Genomic DNA, 14440 nt, shown 5'->3' on the forward strand with positions numbered 1-14440 from the left:
AAGGATTCTTTTTAAAAAAAATTGATTGATTGGTTGAGATGGTGTCTCACTATTTTGCCCAGGCTGGTCTTGAACTTCTGGTCTTAAGTAATCCTCCTGCTGCAGCCTCCCAAAGTGCTGGGATTATAGGCATGTGTCACCACTTAATGGTCCAAAGACAGAATTCTTTATGCAAGCCCCTTAAGCAAAGTAGCAGACAGGTAGTGAATGGAGCCCAGTGGTTTAGACCTGAATTTCAATGGATTTAAATCCCTGCTCACCCACGTTACTTTACTTTACTTTAGGCAGTTATTTAAATTCTCTTTTGCTTCAGTGTTCTCATCTGTAAAATGAGTACAATAATGGCATCTGACTTAGAGGACTGCTGTGAGGATTAAATGGGTGAATACATGTACATAAATGTCTTTGAATGGAACAAGCACATCAGCATTCATTAAAGAGTAGTAGACTTCAACTCATTCCAATTGTAAAACTTGTAGCAAGAACGATGCCCCTCTTGAGGTGATGACACAGAAGCCAGGTTCTTCTGGCTACTGCTTTTGCTTTCTTTTGGCTACTGGTGGTTGTTGCTTTGACTTGTTTATGTGAGGTCAGTTTTGCTTCTGCAGAATCAGCTTTTCCCTTACAGAGAGTATTTATACATGGAGTCTGTCACCACGGAGACAGTCAACAGTAGAGAATTCAAGATCACATCACATCTCCTTGGAGACTGAAAGTGGACTCTTGGGACATTTCCCCCCCTCTGAAGTTATCAGGATGCTGTCTATTACCCACTCAAGAGAGTAATTGGGAAGAAAAAAAAAGGCACCCCAACTTAGTAACTTCATAATACCTCCCCCTCTTTCGAAACCTGTCAAGTAAAAAACGTGTCAAGTCAAAGAAACTTGGGGGCAAATCCTTACCATGTTTTCAACTGCAATAAATCCACAGTCATTGTCTACTCCAAGCTGGCAGATTGAGACCAAGTATTCAACCAGAGTGCTCACTGGAAATTGGATGGAAGAGAGGAGGAAGGTAAGAAGGGAGAGAGGGTGGGCAGAAGATTTAGAGGGAGGACTGAGAGGGAGTTGAAGGAGTGCAAGTTTGCCTCTATTTTCAAATCAAGAGCAGCAGCTGGTTGCATTTTAAGAATCAAGGTCCCTATTAAGGGTTGTCAATATAGTTATGCCTCTCAGTACTATTCTCAGTGTAGTGTTTCCAGGCATCTGGATATTCCCTGTCTTCAATATCTTTGCATGTTGATTTAAAGAATATCTGCTGTGCTTGACTTGACCTTTCCCTGAGGCAGACTTGGCTCTCTTTGCATTGATGCCCAGGGATACACGGTTACTCTCCTACACCTGTTCCACAATCTTGCCCCAACTGTGCATTTCAAGTTTTACTTTTAAGTGGAACAAATAGGCTCTTGGTTTTCCTATGTGCTTTAAAGACCTTTGGAATATACTTTGCCTGAGTTGGCCTGTTTGAAATTGAGTATCATCAGCTGTGGCCAGTAAGACCAAACCACTTACAATTTTGCAAAGACATCTACACATACTCATGTCTTTTTGGGAAAAGAGGGTGAGATAGAATCGACAGCTTTGGTGTGGGAACAGAGGCTCAGAACATTACCTACTGGTTAGAAAATATTGTCCCGTGTACTGAGCCAGTCAACTAAGATTAGAAGAGTTGGCTGTTTTTTGAAATTGCCCAGTTTTCAACAAAAAGCTATCAGTTATACAAAGAAAGAGGAAAACTTGGCTCATCCAAAGGAAAAAAATAAAGTGGTAAAAACTCTCCCTGAAGAAACATAGGCATCAAAGTATTAGTCAAAGATTTTGGTGCTGGGTGTGGTGGCTCACGCCCATAATCCCAGTACTTTGGGAGGTGGAGGCGAGAAGATTGCCTGAGCCTATGAGTTCAAGACCAGCCTGGACAACATGGTGAGACCTCATCTCTACAATAAATAAAAAAAAATTAGCTGGGTGTGGTGGTGCATGCCTGTAGTTCCAGCTACTTGGAAGGCTGAGGCAGAGGGATCACCTGATCCCAGCAGTTGGAGGCTGTGGTGGTCATGAGCACGCCACTGCACTCCAGCCTGGGTGCCAGAGTAAGACTTCGACTCAAAAACAAAACAAAAGACTTTAAAGTAACTGTCTTAAATATGCTCTAAGAGTTAAAGGAAAACACAGACAGGGGACTAAAATAAATCGGGAAACCAAATATGAACAAAATGAGAGTATAAAAAAAGAGATTGAAATTATAAAACAGATTCAAACAATCACTAGAAGTCAGTGAGTGATATATTTATATCACAAAAGGAAATAAAAAGTGATCTAAAATGTGTCTTTACAAAAATAAACTATACACAAAAGAAGGTAATACGAGAGACAATACAGGACAAAAAGCTACCAGACATATAGAAAACAAAACAAAATGGCAAAAGCCTTTCCTTATCAGTAATTTCTTTAAATATAAATGGATTAAACTCCCCAATCAAAAGGCATAGATTGGCAAAAAAGTTTAAGAAAACAGGGTTTAGACGTCTATGGCCATACCACCCTGAATGCATCCTATCTTGTCTGATCTTGGAAGCTAAGTAGGGTCTGACCTGGTTAGTAATTGGATGGGAGAAAATAGGATTTAACTATATGCTGTCTACAAGAGACTGGCTTTAGATCTAAGTACATACATAAGTTGAAAGTGAAAGGAAGGAAAAACATATTTTATGCAAATAGTAGCTAAAAAGGAGTAGAGATGGTTGATATCAGACAAAATAAACTTTAAGTTAAAAACTATTATGAGACAAAGAAGGACATTATGCAGTGATGAAATTGTCAATTCACCAAGAAGATATAATAATTATAAACATATATGCATCAAATATTAGAGTTCTAAAATATATAAAGCCACAATTGACAGCATTAAATAGAGAAATAGATGGTTCTACAATAATAATATATTTTGATACTTAATTTTTAATATGAATAAAACAACCAGACAGAAGATCAATAAAGAAATAGAGAATTTTGGGCCAGAGACAGTGACTCAAGCCTGTAATCCCAGCACTTTGGGAGACTGAGGTGAGAGGATTGCCTGAGCCTAGGGGTTCGAGGATAGCCTGGGCAACTTGGCGAGACCTTGTCTCTACAGTAAATCAAAAAATTAGCCAGGCATGGTGGCTCACACCTGTAGTTCCATCTACTTGGAAGGCTGAGGTGGAAGGATTGCCTGAGCCCAGCAGGTCGAGGCTGTGGTGGCTGTGAACAGCCACTTCACTCCAGCCTGGACAACAGAGAGAGACTCCAACTCAAAAAAAAAATAGAGTCTTTGAACAACACTACAGACCAATTGGACATAACAGACATATGGAGCATACCACCAAATAGCAGAATACATATTTTTCTCAGCGAACATGAAATATTTTCCAGGATAGTTCATATGTTAGGCTACAAGTTTTAATAAATTTAAAAAGATTGAAATCATACCAAGTATTTTTTTCTGATTACAAGTTTAATGAACTTAAAAATTAATAGCAGGAAAAAAAACTAGAAAGCTTGCAAATATGTGAAAATTAAGCAAAACACTCTTAATGAAAACCAATGAGTCAAAACAAATCATACAAAAAACTGAAGATCTCTTGAGGCAAATGATGATAAAAATTCAACATACTAAAATTTACGGGATGCACTGAAAGTAGTGCTAAGAGAGAAATTTATAGTTGTACACACATTAAAAGAGAAGAAATATCTCAAACTAACAACCTAACTTTACACTTTAGGGAATTAGGAAAAAACCCACCTAAACTCAAAACTAGCAGAAGGAAGGAAATAATAAAGATTAGGGGAGAGAGAAGTAAAATAGAGAATAGAAAAACAAAAGAAAAAATAAACAAAAATAAGAGCTGGTTCTTTTGAAAAGACCAAAAAAATTGACAAAATTCTAGCTAGATTACTAAAAAAAAGAGAAAGTACTCAAATAACTAGAATCAGAAATGAAAATGGGGAATCATTACTGATTTTTTTTTTTCAGAAATGAGAGACTATACTGTGAACAATTGTACACTAACAAACTGGATAACCTAGAAGAAGAAATGGACAAATTCCTAGAAATATACACCCTACCAAGAGTGAATCATGTATAAATAGAAAATCTGATTAGACCTATATAAAGTGAAGAGATTGAATTATTAATTAAAAATATCCCAACAAAGATGAGTCTAGGACCAGATGGTTTCACTGGTGAATTCTAACAACTATTTAAAAAAGAACTAACATCAATCTGTCTTAAACTCTTTCAAAAACTTGAAGAGGAGGAAACATTTCCTAACTTTTATGAGGCCAGCATTACTCTGATACCAAAGACACACAAAGACCTCACAAAAAAACACAATTACAGATCAATATCCCTTATGAATATTGATATAAAAATCATTAAGAAAATAGTAGAAAAATGCACTAAATAGCATATTAAAGGAATCATACACCATGATGACCAATGGAATTTATTCCTATACTATAAGAATGGTTTAATATGTGAAAAATTAATCATATTAGAATGAAGTAGTTGAATGAAGGGAAAAGAATCACGTGATCACCTCAATTAATACAGGAAAAAGTACTTGACAAAATGTAACCCCTTTACATAATAAAAACACTCAACAAACTAGGAACAGAAGGAAACTACCTAAACATAATAAAGACCATATATGAAAAACCCACAGGTAACAAGATAATCAATGGTGAAAAACCGGAAGCTTTTCCTTTAAAACAGAAGTGTCCAGCATTTTGGCTTCCCTGGGTCACATCAAGTAAAGAAGTATTGTCTTGGGCGGCACATAAATTATATAATATAGTTTGTGTGTGTGTGTGTGTGTGTGTGTATGACTTCTTTTTAAATATTTTTTATTATAAAATGTAGAAAAATGAGAACAGTATAAAACTAGTGGGAAATTTGACTTTATTTTTGTAAAATGAATCTATCAGTGTCTGGTTCAATGAAAGTGGTAGCAATTCTTAGTGAGTTCTCAAGGTGCTCGTCAGAAATGTTTGTCCGAATTTTTCTCTTCATGCACTTCATAATCGAAAAGAGTTGCTGACAAATGTATGTGCTGCCAAAAATTAATGTCATGAATAAGGTGTGATTGTGAAATTCAGGAATGAAACTACCCATAGGGTCACAAAGAAAATCAATGCTAAAAAACACATGATGTTAAATGATTTTGTGGGGCCTCATTACTAGCTGTCCTGGACTACATGCAGCATGTGGGCCACGGGTTGGACATGCCTGCTTTAAAATTAGGAATAAGACAAAGATGTCTGCTTTTGCCACTTCTATTCAACACAGTACTGGAGTTTCCAGTCAGAACAATTAGGGAAGAAAAAAAGGTATCCAAATTGGAAATGAAGAACTAAAATTATTTCTTTTTGGAGATGACATAATTTTAATGTAGAAAACTTGAAAGACCACACACACACACACACACACACACACACACACACACACACACACTCTTAGAACTAATAAATGAATTCACAAAGTTGCAGGATATAAAGTCAACACAAAAATATCAGTTGTGTTTCTAAACACTAACAATGAACTTTGAAAGGAAATTAAGAAAATAATTTCATTTACAATAACATAGGGAAGAATAAAATGCTTAGAGATAACTGAGATGAGAGACTTATACTCTGAAAACTATAAAACAGTACCAAGAAACTAAAGAGAATATAAATAAATGAAATGACATCCTGTGTTCATGGATGGAATATTTAATATTGTTAAGATATCAGTACAGGTTGGGCATGGTGGCTCAAGTCAGTAATTCTAGCACTTTGGGAGGCCGAGGTGAGAGGATTGCCTGAGCCCATGGGTTCGAGACCATCCTGGGCAACATGGTGAGACCTCGTCTCTACAATAAATCAAAAAATTAACCTGACATGGTAGCACATGGTAGCTCCAGCTATTTGGAAGACTGAAGTGAAAGGATTGCTGGAGCCCAGCAGGTTGACACTGGGTTGGCCGTGAGCAAGCCACACACTTCAGCGTGATACACAGAATGATACTCCAACTCAAAAAAAAAAAAAAAAGATATCAATACTGTGCAAAGGTTATCTACAGATTCAATGCAACTCCTGTCAAAATCTCAGTAACTTTTTTTTTCATAAATAGAAATAATCCATCGTAAAATACATATGGAATATCTAGGAACCCCAAATAGCCAAAGTGATCTTGAAAAAGAACAAAGTTGAAAGACTTGACTGGGTGTGATGACTCATGCCTGTAATCCAAGCACTGAAGGCTGATGTGAGAGAAATGCTTGAGATCAGGAGTTCAAGTCTAGCCTGGGTAATAGTGAGACCCTGTCTCTATAAAAAAAAGTTGAAAGACTCACACTTCCTGGATTCAAAACTTATTACAATAAGTTTTGTAACTTCAGAAAGCTACAATAATCAAGACAGTGTGATATCAGCATAAAGACAGTTACATAGATCAATGGAACAAAAGAGAGAGCCTAGAAATAAACACTGTATATATGGTCAAATGACTCTTGACAATGGTTCAAGGATCATTCAATGGGGGAAAGACAGTCTCTTCAGCAATGGTGCTGGGAAAACTTCATATCGGCATGCAAAAGAGTGAAGTTGGACTCTTACCTAACACCATGTACAAAAATTGGCCCAAAGGAAATCAAGACCTAGATGTAAGACCTAAAACTATAAAACTCTTAGAAGAAAACGTAAAGGGAAAGTTTCATGACCTTGAATTTGGCAATGATTTAAAAACATGATGCCAAAAGTAAGGCAACAAAAGAAAAAATAAACTGGACTTCATAAAAATGGAGATGTTTGTGCATCCAAGGACATTATCCGAGTAAAATGATTTTACTTTGCAGTAAAATGGCAATCAATGGAATGGGAGAAAATATTCGCAAGTCATATATCTGATAAGGAATTAATATCCAGAATACATAAAGAACTTCTGCAATTCATCAACAATGAAAACCAAACAACCTGATTCAAAAATGGGCAAAGGACTTAAATAGGTATTTATCCAAAGAAGATATGCAGATGGCCAATAGACACATGAAAAAATGTTCAACATGACTCATCATGAGGAAAATGCAAATCAAAATCACGATGAGCTATCACTTCACACTCATTAGGCTGGCTATTATCAAAGCAGAAAATAACAAATGTTGATAGGAAGTGAAGAAATGAAACCTCTGTGCACGGCTGTTGGGAATGTAAAATGGTGCTTCCTCTGTGAAAAACAGTATGATAAGTTCCCAAAAATATTAAACACAGAACTACTATATGATCCAGCAATTCCACTTCTGGCTGTATATCCAAAACAATTGAAAGCAGAACCCCAAAGATATGTGCATACCCATGTTCATAGTAACATTATTCACAGTAACCAAACAATGAACACAGCTCGTTCATGTGCATTGAAGGATGAATGCATAAACAAAATGTGATATATTGCATACGACAGAAAATAATTAGGCCTTAACAAGGAATAAAATTCTGGCATATGCTACAACATGGATGAGTCTTGAAGACATTATGCTAAGTGCAATAGGCCAACCTCAAAAGGACAAATAGTGGATGACCCCACTTACATGAGGGACATATAATAGGCACATTTCATAGAGGCAGAGGGTCGTATGGTGGTTGCCAGAGGCAGTGGGTACAGAGTTTCAGTTTTGCAAGATGAAGCGTTCTGGAGATCAATGGTGGTGACGATTGTACAACGGTGTGAATGTATTTAATGCTACCGAACTGTACCTTTGAAAATGGCTAAAATGGCAAATTTTACATGGAATGTATTTTACTATTTTACCATACTAAAATTTAAGAAAACCAAGTAGAGAGAAAAATGTCATCTAAAAAATCAGAAAATGAGATTGGAAAGCGTGTGGAACAAGGACGAAAAAGGAAGGGAGGAGGCAAGTAGGCGAGAGGAGCAGGGAGAATGAAGTTGAGAAAGGAGACAGGTGCCGACCATGAGAAGGTGGCCAGGAGAGCCAGCAACAGCTCTTCTGGGGGGGATGGGAGGCAGGAAGAGGACGATGGGCTACCAGCCCCCCTCACGTTCCTTTTCTGTGTTCTGCACGATGTCCTGGTTTCATATTTACCCTTGCTCTGCCAATCTTCTGATGGTCTAGGAGGTGAAGGGACCCAGCAGAAGTTGAGAAGCAGCATCTCGGAGGTTCTTTTCAATTGTGGTCTTTTCCAGTTCACCAGAGCCTCTGAGAAGACACCCCAGTCCATTTACAGAAAAGAATACATCCCTTTTCCAGGTCACAGGCCAGACCAGATCTCCAGGTGGTATGGGAAGAGGAAAGTTGAGGTAAGAGGAGCAGCAGCCCAATGCTCAGGGGACACCGGCTAGCTCCTTATAAGTTCAGTACCCCCCTTGGGAAAATAGGAGTCTCATTAATACCCTCCCAGCCCAGGGGCTGCTGATAGCATTAATCCATAATTGCCTGTGTGAGTTGATGATCTGTTTAATTCCAAGCTGACAACATTCCCCCAACCTATATCCCAGTACCTGACACACTCTTCCAACAGAACACAGGTGTAGAATGGGAGAAACAACAAGGAGGGAAATACTGAATTGAAGAGTCAGTAATCGCAAAAGGTATTCTAGAAGCAGGTAGTAGTGATATTTAGACAGGCAAAGTTTTTTTATTATCTGTACCCCAGCTTCCTGTTTTTTGTTCGTTTGTTTGCTTGTTTTGAGTTGGGGGGGGTCTCACTCTGTTGCCCTAGCTGGAGTGTAGTGGCTTGAATCACAGCTCACCACAGGCTTGGCCTCCTGGGCTCAAGCGATCCTTCCACCTCAGCCTCCCGAGTAGCTGGAACTATAGGCATACACCACCACACCTGGCTAATTTACTGATTTTATTTTGTAGAGATGAGGTCTTGCTATGTTGCCTAGGCTGGTCTCAAACTCCTGGACTCAAGTGATCCTTCCGCCTTGGCCTCCCAAAGTGCTGGGATTACAGGTGTAAGCCACCATGCCTGGCTGTTTCTTGTTCTTTTGTATGAAAAGCCTAAGGCTACACTCACCCTCCTTATTCTTTGGGCACTTATTTGTGGGTATCATTCTGTTCCAGGCGTCCAGAGCAGGGGGCAAGACATTGCAACCTCAAGACATGCCCTCAACACCCAAGGAGGGACACTCAAGGCACATTAACTGAATGTGCAAGAGGCTCAGAGATCCTGGCCCTTCCAGGAACGGAAGGGAGCGCCTCCCCCTACATCAGTCCCTGTGGGCACCTCCCACCGGGCACACCCTCACACTCCCGGCATTCTCCTGAGTCGCTTCTTTTTCCAGACTGCTGCTCTCAGAAGTGATTTATCTCTCCCCACCCCCACCCACCTTACCTGACCCCATGCTGGCTTAAACTCAGGGTGGGAGCAGGGAGGCAAGGACTAAGGTGGTGGAAGCCTTTCAGAATGAGGACATTCTAGAGCTCGGAGGGACCCAAGAGACTGTTTTGCTTAGTGGCCAGAGGTGGTGAGTGTCTTTTCCAAAGCGGTGACTTGTTGATAAGGGACGGAACTGGTCGTTGCTCTGCAGATTAGGCAAGGAATGTCCTCAGATTTCATTTTATCATCTGCCGGAATTGACTATTCTGTTGTGCAGTTGTGAGTCCATATCAGGATAAATGGCACCAGATGTTCAGCTCTGGGCTGGCATCCCTGGACCACGCTGGCATCTCTGAACCATGTCGATCCTCTGGGGCTGCTGACCTTCACTATTAGTGTGCACCAAAGACACAAATGAATTTTAACATAAGCAAGTCAAAATTAGAACACATGACCTGAGGCTCTCAGCCCCCAACCAGCCATGCAGTGAGGTACTTTGCCTAGTTCTTTTGAGTGAGAGTCTCACTCTGTCACCCAGGCTGGAGTGCAGTGGCAGGCTCCCGGCCACCGCAGCCTCTACCTGCTGGGCTCAGGCAATGCTTATGCCTCAGCCTTCCAGGTAGCGGAACTACAGGTGCGCACCACCATGCCCAGCTAATTTTTTGACTTATTGTTGAGACGAGGTCTTGCCATGTTGCCCAGGCTGGTCTCGAATCTGTTGACTCTGCCTCTCAAAGTGCTGGATTATAGGGATGAGCCACCATACCCGGCCTCGTTCTTAACACAATTAGAGTGTGAGGTAGCATTTCTTAAAGACCTTTGGACCCACTACAAACTCTAAGAGGATAACATACAGTCTGATTAAACTAAGAAGCCCATCCTTCCCAAATAGACCCAAACAATTGGGTGTTCATTTCTAAGGATTTTATTCAATTTGTCTGTTTGTGTGGCTGAGCCCTGGATATGGCACTGTTTCCACGTGGCTGTTTCAACTCTGTCAACTCTTCCGTTGGCTTCGTTTTGCCCTCCTGCTCCTAGGACAGCTTCCTTCTCTGTCACCCGCTCCCATCTCACGCTTCCTTCTTAGGCAAAATCTACTCCAAAGCCCACAACCCCAACCACCTCCTTTATCTAACCCTCATACTTCAAGCCAATAACTCCTCTGCCTTAAATCACCCCATGGCCAAGTACCAGACAACTAGAGACCACCTCTAGTGTCCACAGTCCAGTGAAATTATTCAAACTATCCAGTCCTAAATTTGCTCAAACTTGCCTTCCCTTCCTCTCCCATTTGTTCCCATAGAAACCTCAATAAAGGCTCGAGGTCCTGCTCCCCTCTCATTCCCTCTGCCTCTTGACCAACCCTGGTGCTTCCCTATGTGACCTTGCATCCTTGCATGGCATGGCGTGCCCTCTCTTCTTGAGAACAAACTCTCTCTTCTTTTTTATTTTTTGAGTCAGAGTTTCACTCTGATGCCTAGGCTGGAGTGTAGTGGCACAATCACAGCTCTCTGAAGCCGCGGACTCTTAAGCTTGGACTCTCCTTCTGCCTTAGTCTCTCAAGTAACTGGGACTACAGGCACACGCCACCACCCCCAGCTAATTATTTTAATTTTTTTGTAGAGACAGGGTCTTGCTATGTTGCCTAGTCTGGTCTTGAACTCCTGGGCTCAAGCAATCATCCCCTCACCACCTCTCAAAGTGCTGGGATTATAGGTGTTACTCATCGAGGTTGGACCCATATTCTTCTTTTAAAGGTGTTTGTCTCCATGTCTGTCACCTTACCATGCCTGATGAAAGAAAAATCCCAGCTGGGAGTGGTGGCTCACACCTGTAATCCCAGCACATTGGGAAGCAGAAGCGGGAGGATTGTCTGAGCTTGGAGTTGGAAACCAGCCTGGCCAACACTGTGAGACCTTGTCTCTACAATAAATAAAAAAATTTAACCAGGCATAGTGGTGTGTGCCTGTGGTCCCAGCTATTTGGAAGGCTGAGGAAAGGATCACCTGAGTCCAGTAGGTCGAGACTGCAGTAGCTGTGAGTGTGCCACTGCACTCCAGCCTGGGTGACAGAGTGAGACTCTGACTCAAAAGAAAGATGGGAAGAAAGGAAGGAAGGAAGGAAGGAAAGAAGGAAGGAAAGGAGAGAGAGAAAGAAAAAGAAAAATCCCTAGTACACAATCAAAATGGCAGGGCCGCACCCAAAACCAAGAGAAATGGCAAGAAATCTCTTCTGGCCTCTCTACTGTCCCTGCCACCTGCCGCAGTGCCCCCTCCCATGTCCCTCTGTTGATGGGAACCCTCCAACTCCCTTTCCTTGGCACTGGCAATATACTGCATGGCACCTGGCGATGCAGACCCAGGGACCCCTACTTATTGTCTGTGCCCATCCCCTTGTCTCCCTCTGGCATTGTGATCTGACTTATTTATGGAATCACCACTTGAAATATTGGGTGCAGCCAGCGTTTCCAGACCACAGCAGACACAGACCTCCCTGTCTGCTCCAGATGAAAGGACAGGCATGGAAATCAACATTGTCCTCTCTTGTAAATCAGCACAGTTCCCCAGGATTCCCTCCCAGGCCCAAGAGGATTTTCTTAGGAAAAACACCAATTCAGGCAAACATCCCAGGAGGACATGGCTTTCTTCTCCCTGTAAATAACTCCCCACCAAAGAATTCACTCCTCTCATTTCCAGCTGAGGGAGCCATAAATCCTTTGTAAGAGAAGGCAATTTATGGAGCGTTCCCTGAGTCTTCCCACAGTAACTGATTGAAATATAAGGCACACACGTCAGGTTGGTATTCACTGGCTTTCTCTTGCCTTAGAAATAGACACTGGGATGGATGAGACTTGAGGCAAATCAGGGTGAAATTTCAGATCACAGGGCATGCAGTGAGGTGGTTCTGACTCTTCCAATCAGCAGGGTGTCCTGACTTTAATTTTAAGATGTCACCGTAGCTCATTCTAGGGATGAATTAACTTGGTATAGGCTGGGAGCCGGTCATACAGAGCACTGACTGCAGCTAGCTGGGACGTGTGTTTGAAAGTGGGCTGCATCGGGGTGGGAGAAACATTTCTGAGGGCTTGCTGCCAGGCCTTGGGGTACCCACCTCCATTAGCACCACAGACGCCCATGGGAGATAGCTCCTGTCTCTACCCATGGCCTGATGGATGCCTCGCTCCAGTCCATAATATTCCTACTGTCTGTCCTTCTAGGGGCTTCTGTACAAACACCTGATCACTCACCACCAGGAGCCCCCGCATCGCTACCTGATTAGTACCTATGACGACCATTACAACCGGCATAATTACAACCCAGGACTGCCTCCACTCCGCTCCTGGAATGGACAGAAGTTGCTGTGGCTGCCAGAGAAGGCCGACTTCCCCCTTCTCGGTACTTTTATAATTCAGGCTTGTCCCCTGAGTGGGTCTGTAACAATCCACAGGTGCATAGGGCTGAGGCTGAGGTGTGCCTGCCTCTTGCAGAAGGTGATCCTGGCTCCAGGAGAGCAGTCGGGTGAGATGATGGGGAATGAGTGATGTCTTCCCCTCAGGGCTGCCACCTGCCCTCTCCCTTCAACACGGGACGATCTTGGCTGTGTAAGGATGCCCTCACCTGTGCACCGGGGTGGCATGTTTACCTGGAGCACAGGTGGCAGGGAGCAACATCCCTTCTCACTGCCTATCAGTCCTACTTATCCTATGAACAATGACTGAATATGTCCCAGGTGGCACTCTCTGCTGTAGCAGCTGGGGACACAGTGGTAACAATCACTGAGGCATTTCTGCCCTATGGAGTTGACATTCCAGTGCGGAGACAGACAGGACACCATTAACAGATTTGAGAACTTGAGATCAAGTAAACAGGATAATTTCAGACAGAGACATGTGCTCTGTATGAAAAGAAAACTGGTAATGGACAGAAAGTGAGGTGTGGTATTTATGAACCTTCTTTGGTTCATGAATTCCTCCTTGGAATGACAAGGAATGGCCTTTCTGGAAGAGACAGTTGAGTTGAGAAGGATAGAGCCATGTAGGGATTGGGGGGAAGAGCCTTCCAGAGGTGATAGTAAGTGAAAAAGTTCTAAGGCAGGAGTGGAGGAGGACCACATAGGGCACAATGGGGGTTGGGGGGGTGGAGGGGACGATTTTTTTTTTTTGTCCTACCCACAATCTAAGACTTGGAAGGGATTTTTATAGGAGAGTGCCTTGATCTGATTTGAATTTTAAGTCACCCCCACCCTAAGGAAGACAGAGAGCAATGCCATCTTTTTGCCATCCTACCTTTTGAGGCAAAGGGACATGGGTCAGAGAATAAGCTGATGTCACTCTGCTTTACATGGGTTTCTCCGGGCATCACTCTCACAATCCACACTGCTCCCTTCCCTATTGGGGCAGGGCAACCACCCAGGCCCTGGGGTGCCATGCTCAGCCACGCCACACCTCTGCAGCTGTGGCTGGCCTCTCTTGAGTACATAGATGCAGGCCCACCCTGAGACTGCCAGGGGCTAGTGGAGCCAATGCTGTCCTTAAGGCCTTCTTCCCTCTGGTGTCCTGCCAGCCTCGGTTCCTGGGAAAACCTTCAGGGTACCCACCATGTGTTCTCATGGCCAAGTTCATCCAAGCCCAGTTCATCCAGAGCCTGGTGTCTCTTGCAGCTCCCCCTACAAACTATGGACTCTATGAGCAGCTGAAGCAGAGATGGCTGGTGCCCGAGGCTCGTGTGAAGGAGAGCATCTATGCGTCATCCTACCCTAGACCGCCATTGTGTGCTATGTCTCGGCGGGAGCATGCCATCCCAGTCCCTCCACATCGTTTGCACCCTGTCCCAAGCTTCTGAGTACTGCCACCCCACTGGCACCTCAGGCAGAACCTGCTGGAGACCTACAGCGTCATTGGTCTTTGACAGCATACGGCTGCAGATAAATCCAGCCCATTCAAGGGGCCCTCAGAATCATGGTCTGTATTGTACAGCACCTCTCCCTTCCTCCAAACCCCCAGCTTCCTTTCTTTTCCACCCCACAATTAAAGCTCTGACACTATTGTCGTGCCATGTACGGCAGAAGACAGATTCAGACTG

At 42.7% G+C, this 14440-nt stretch overlaps 1 protein-coding gene across 1 annotated transcript; it reads left to right on the forward strand.

Annotated features, from left to right (window-relative positions):
* The first annotated feature begins 903 nt into the window (after positions 1 to 903).
* CUNH1orf158 (chromosome unknown C1orf158 homolog) lies at positions 904 to 14200 on the forward strand. The gene is made up of 4 exons (XM_008053838.1): positions 904 to 1014; positions 8221 to 8334; positions 12577 to 12754; positions 14019 to 14200. Exons 1-4 carry the CDS (start codon positions 904 to 906, stop codon positions 14198 to 14200), a joined length of 585 nt encoding a protein of 194 aa, XP_008052029.1.
* The last annotated feature ends 240 nt before the right edge of the window (positions 14201 to 14440 follow it).

Source organism: Carlito syrichta, unplaced genomic scaffold (assembly GCF_000164805.1).
Source record: "Carlito syrichta isolate Samal-C Ts95f unplaced genomic scaffold, Tarsius_syrichta-2.0.1 Scaffold76135, whole genome shotgun sequence".
NCBI classification, from domain to species: Eukaryota; Metazoa; Chordata; class Mammalia; order Primates; family Tarsiidae; genus Carlito; species Carlito syrichta.

Coding starts and splice junctions, on each gene's coding strand:
- CUNH1orf158 (XM_008053838.1), top strand. CDS start 904: ATGTTTTCAACTGCAATAAATCCACAGTCATTGTCTACTCCAAGCTGG. Junction 8,335..12,576: donor ATGGGAAGAGGAAAGTTGAG/GTAAGAGGAGCA, acceptor CTGTCCTTCTAG/GGGCTTCTGTACAAACACCT. Junction 12,755..14,018: donor GGCCGACTTCCCCCTTCTCG/GTACTTTTATAA, acceptor TGTCTCTTGCAG/CTCCCCCTACAAACTATGGA.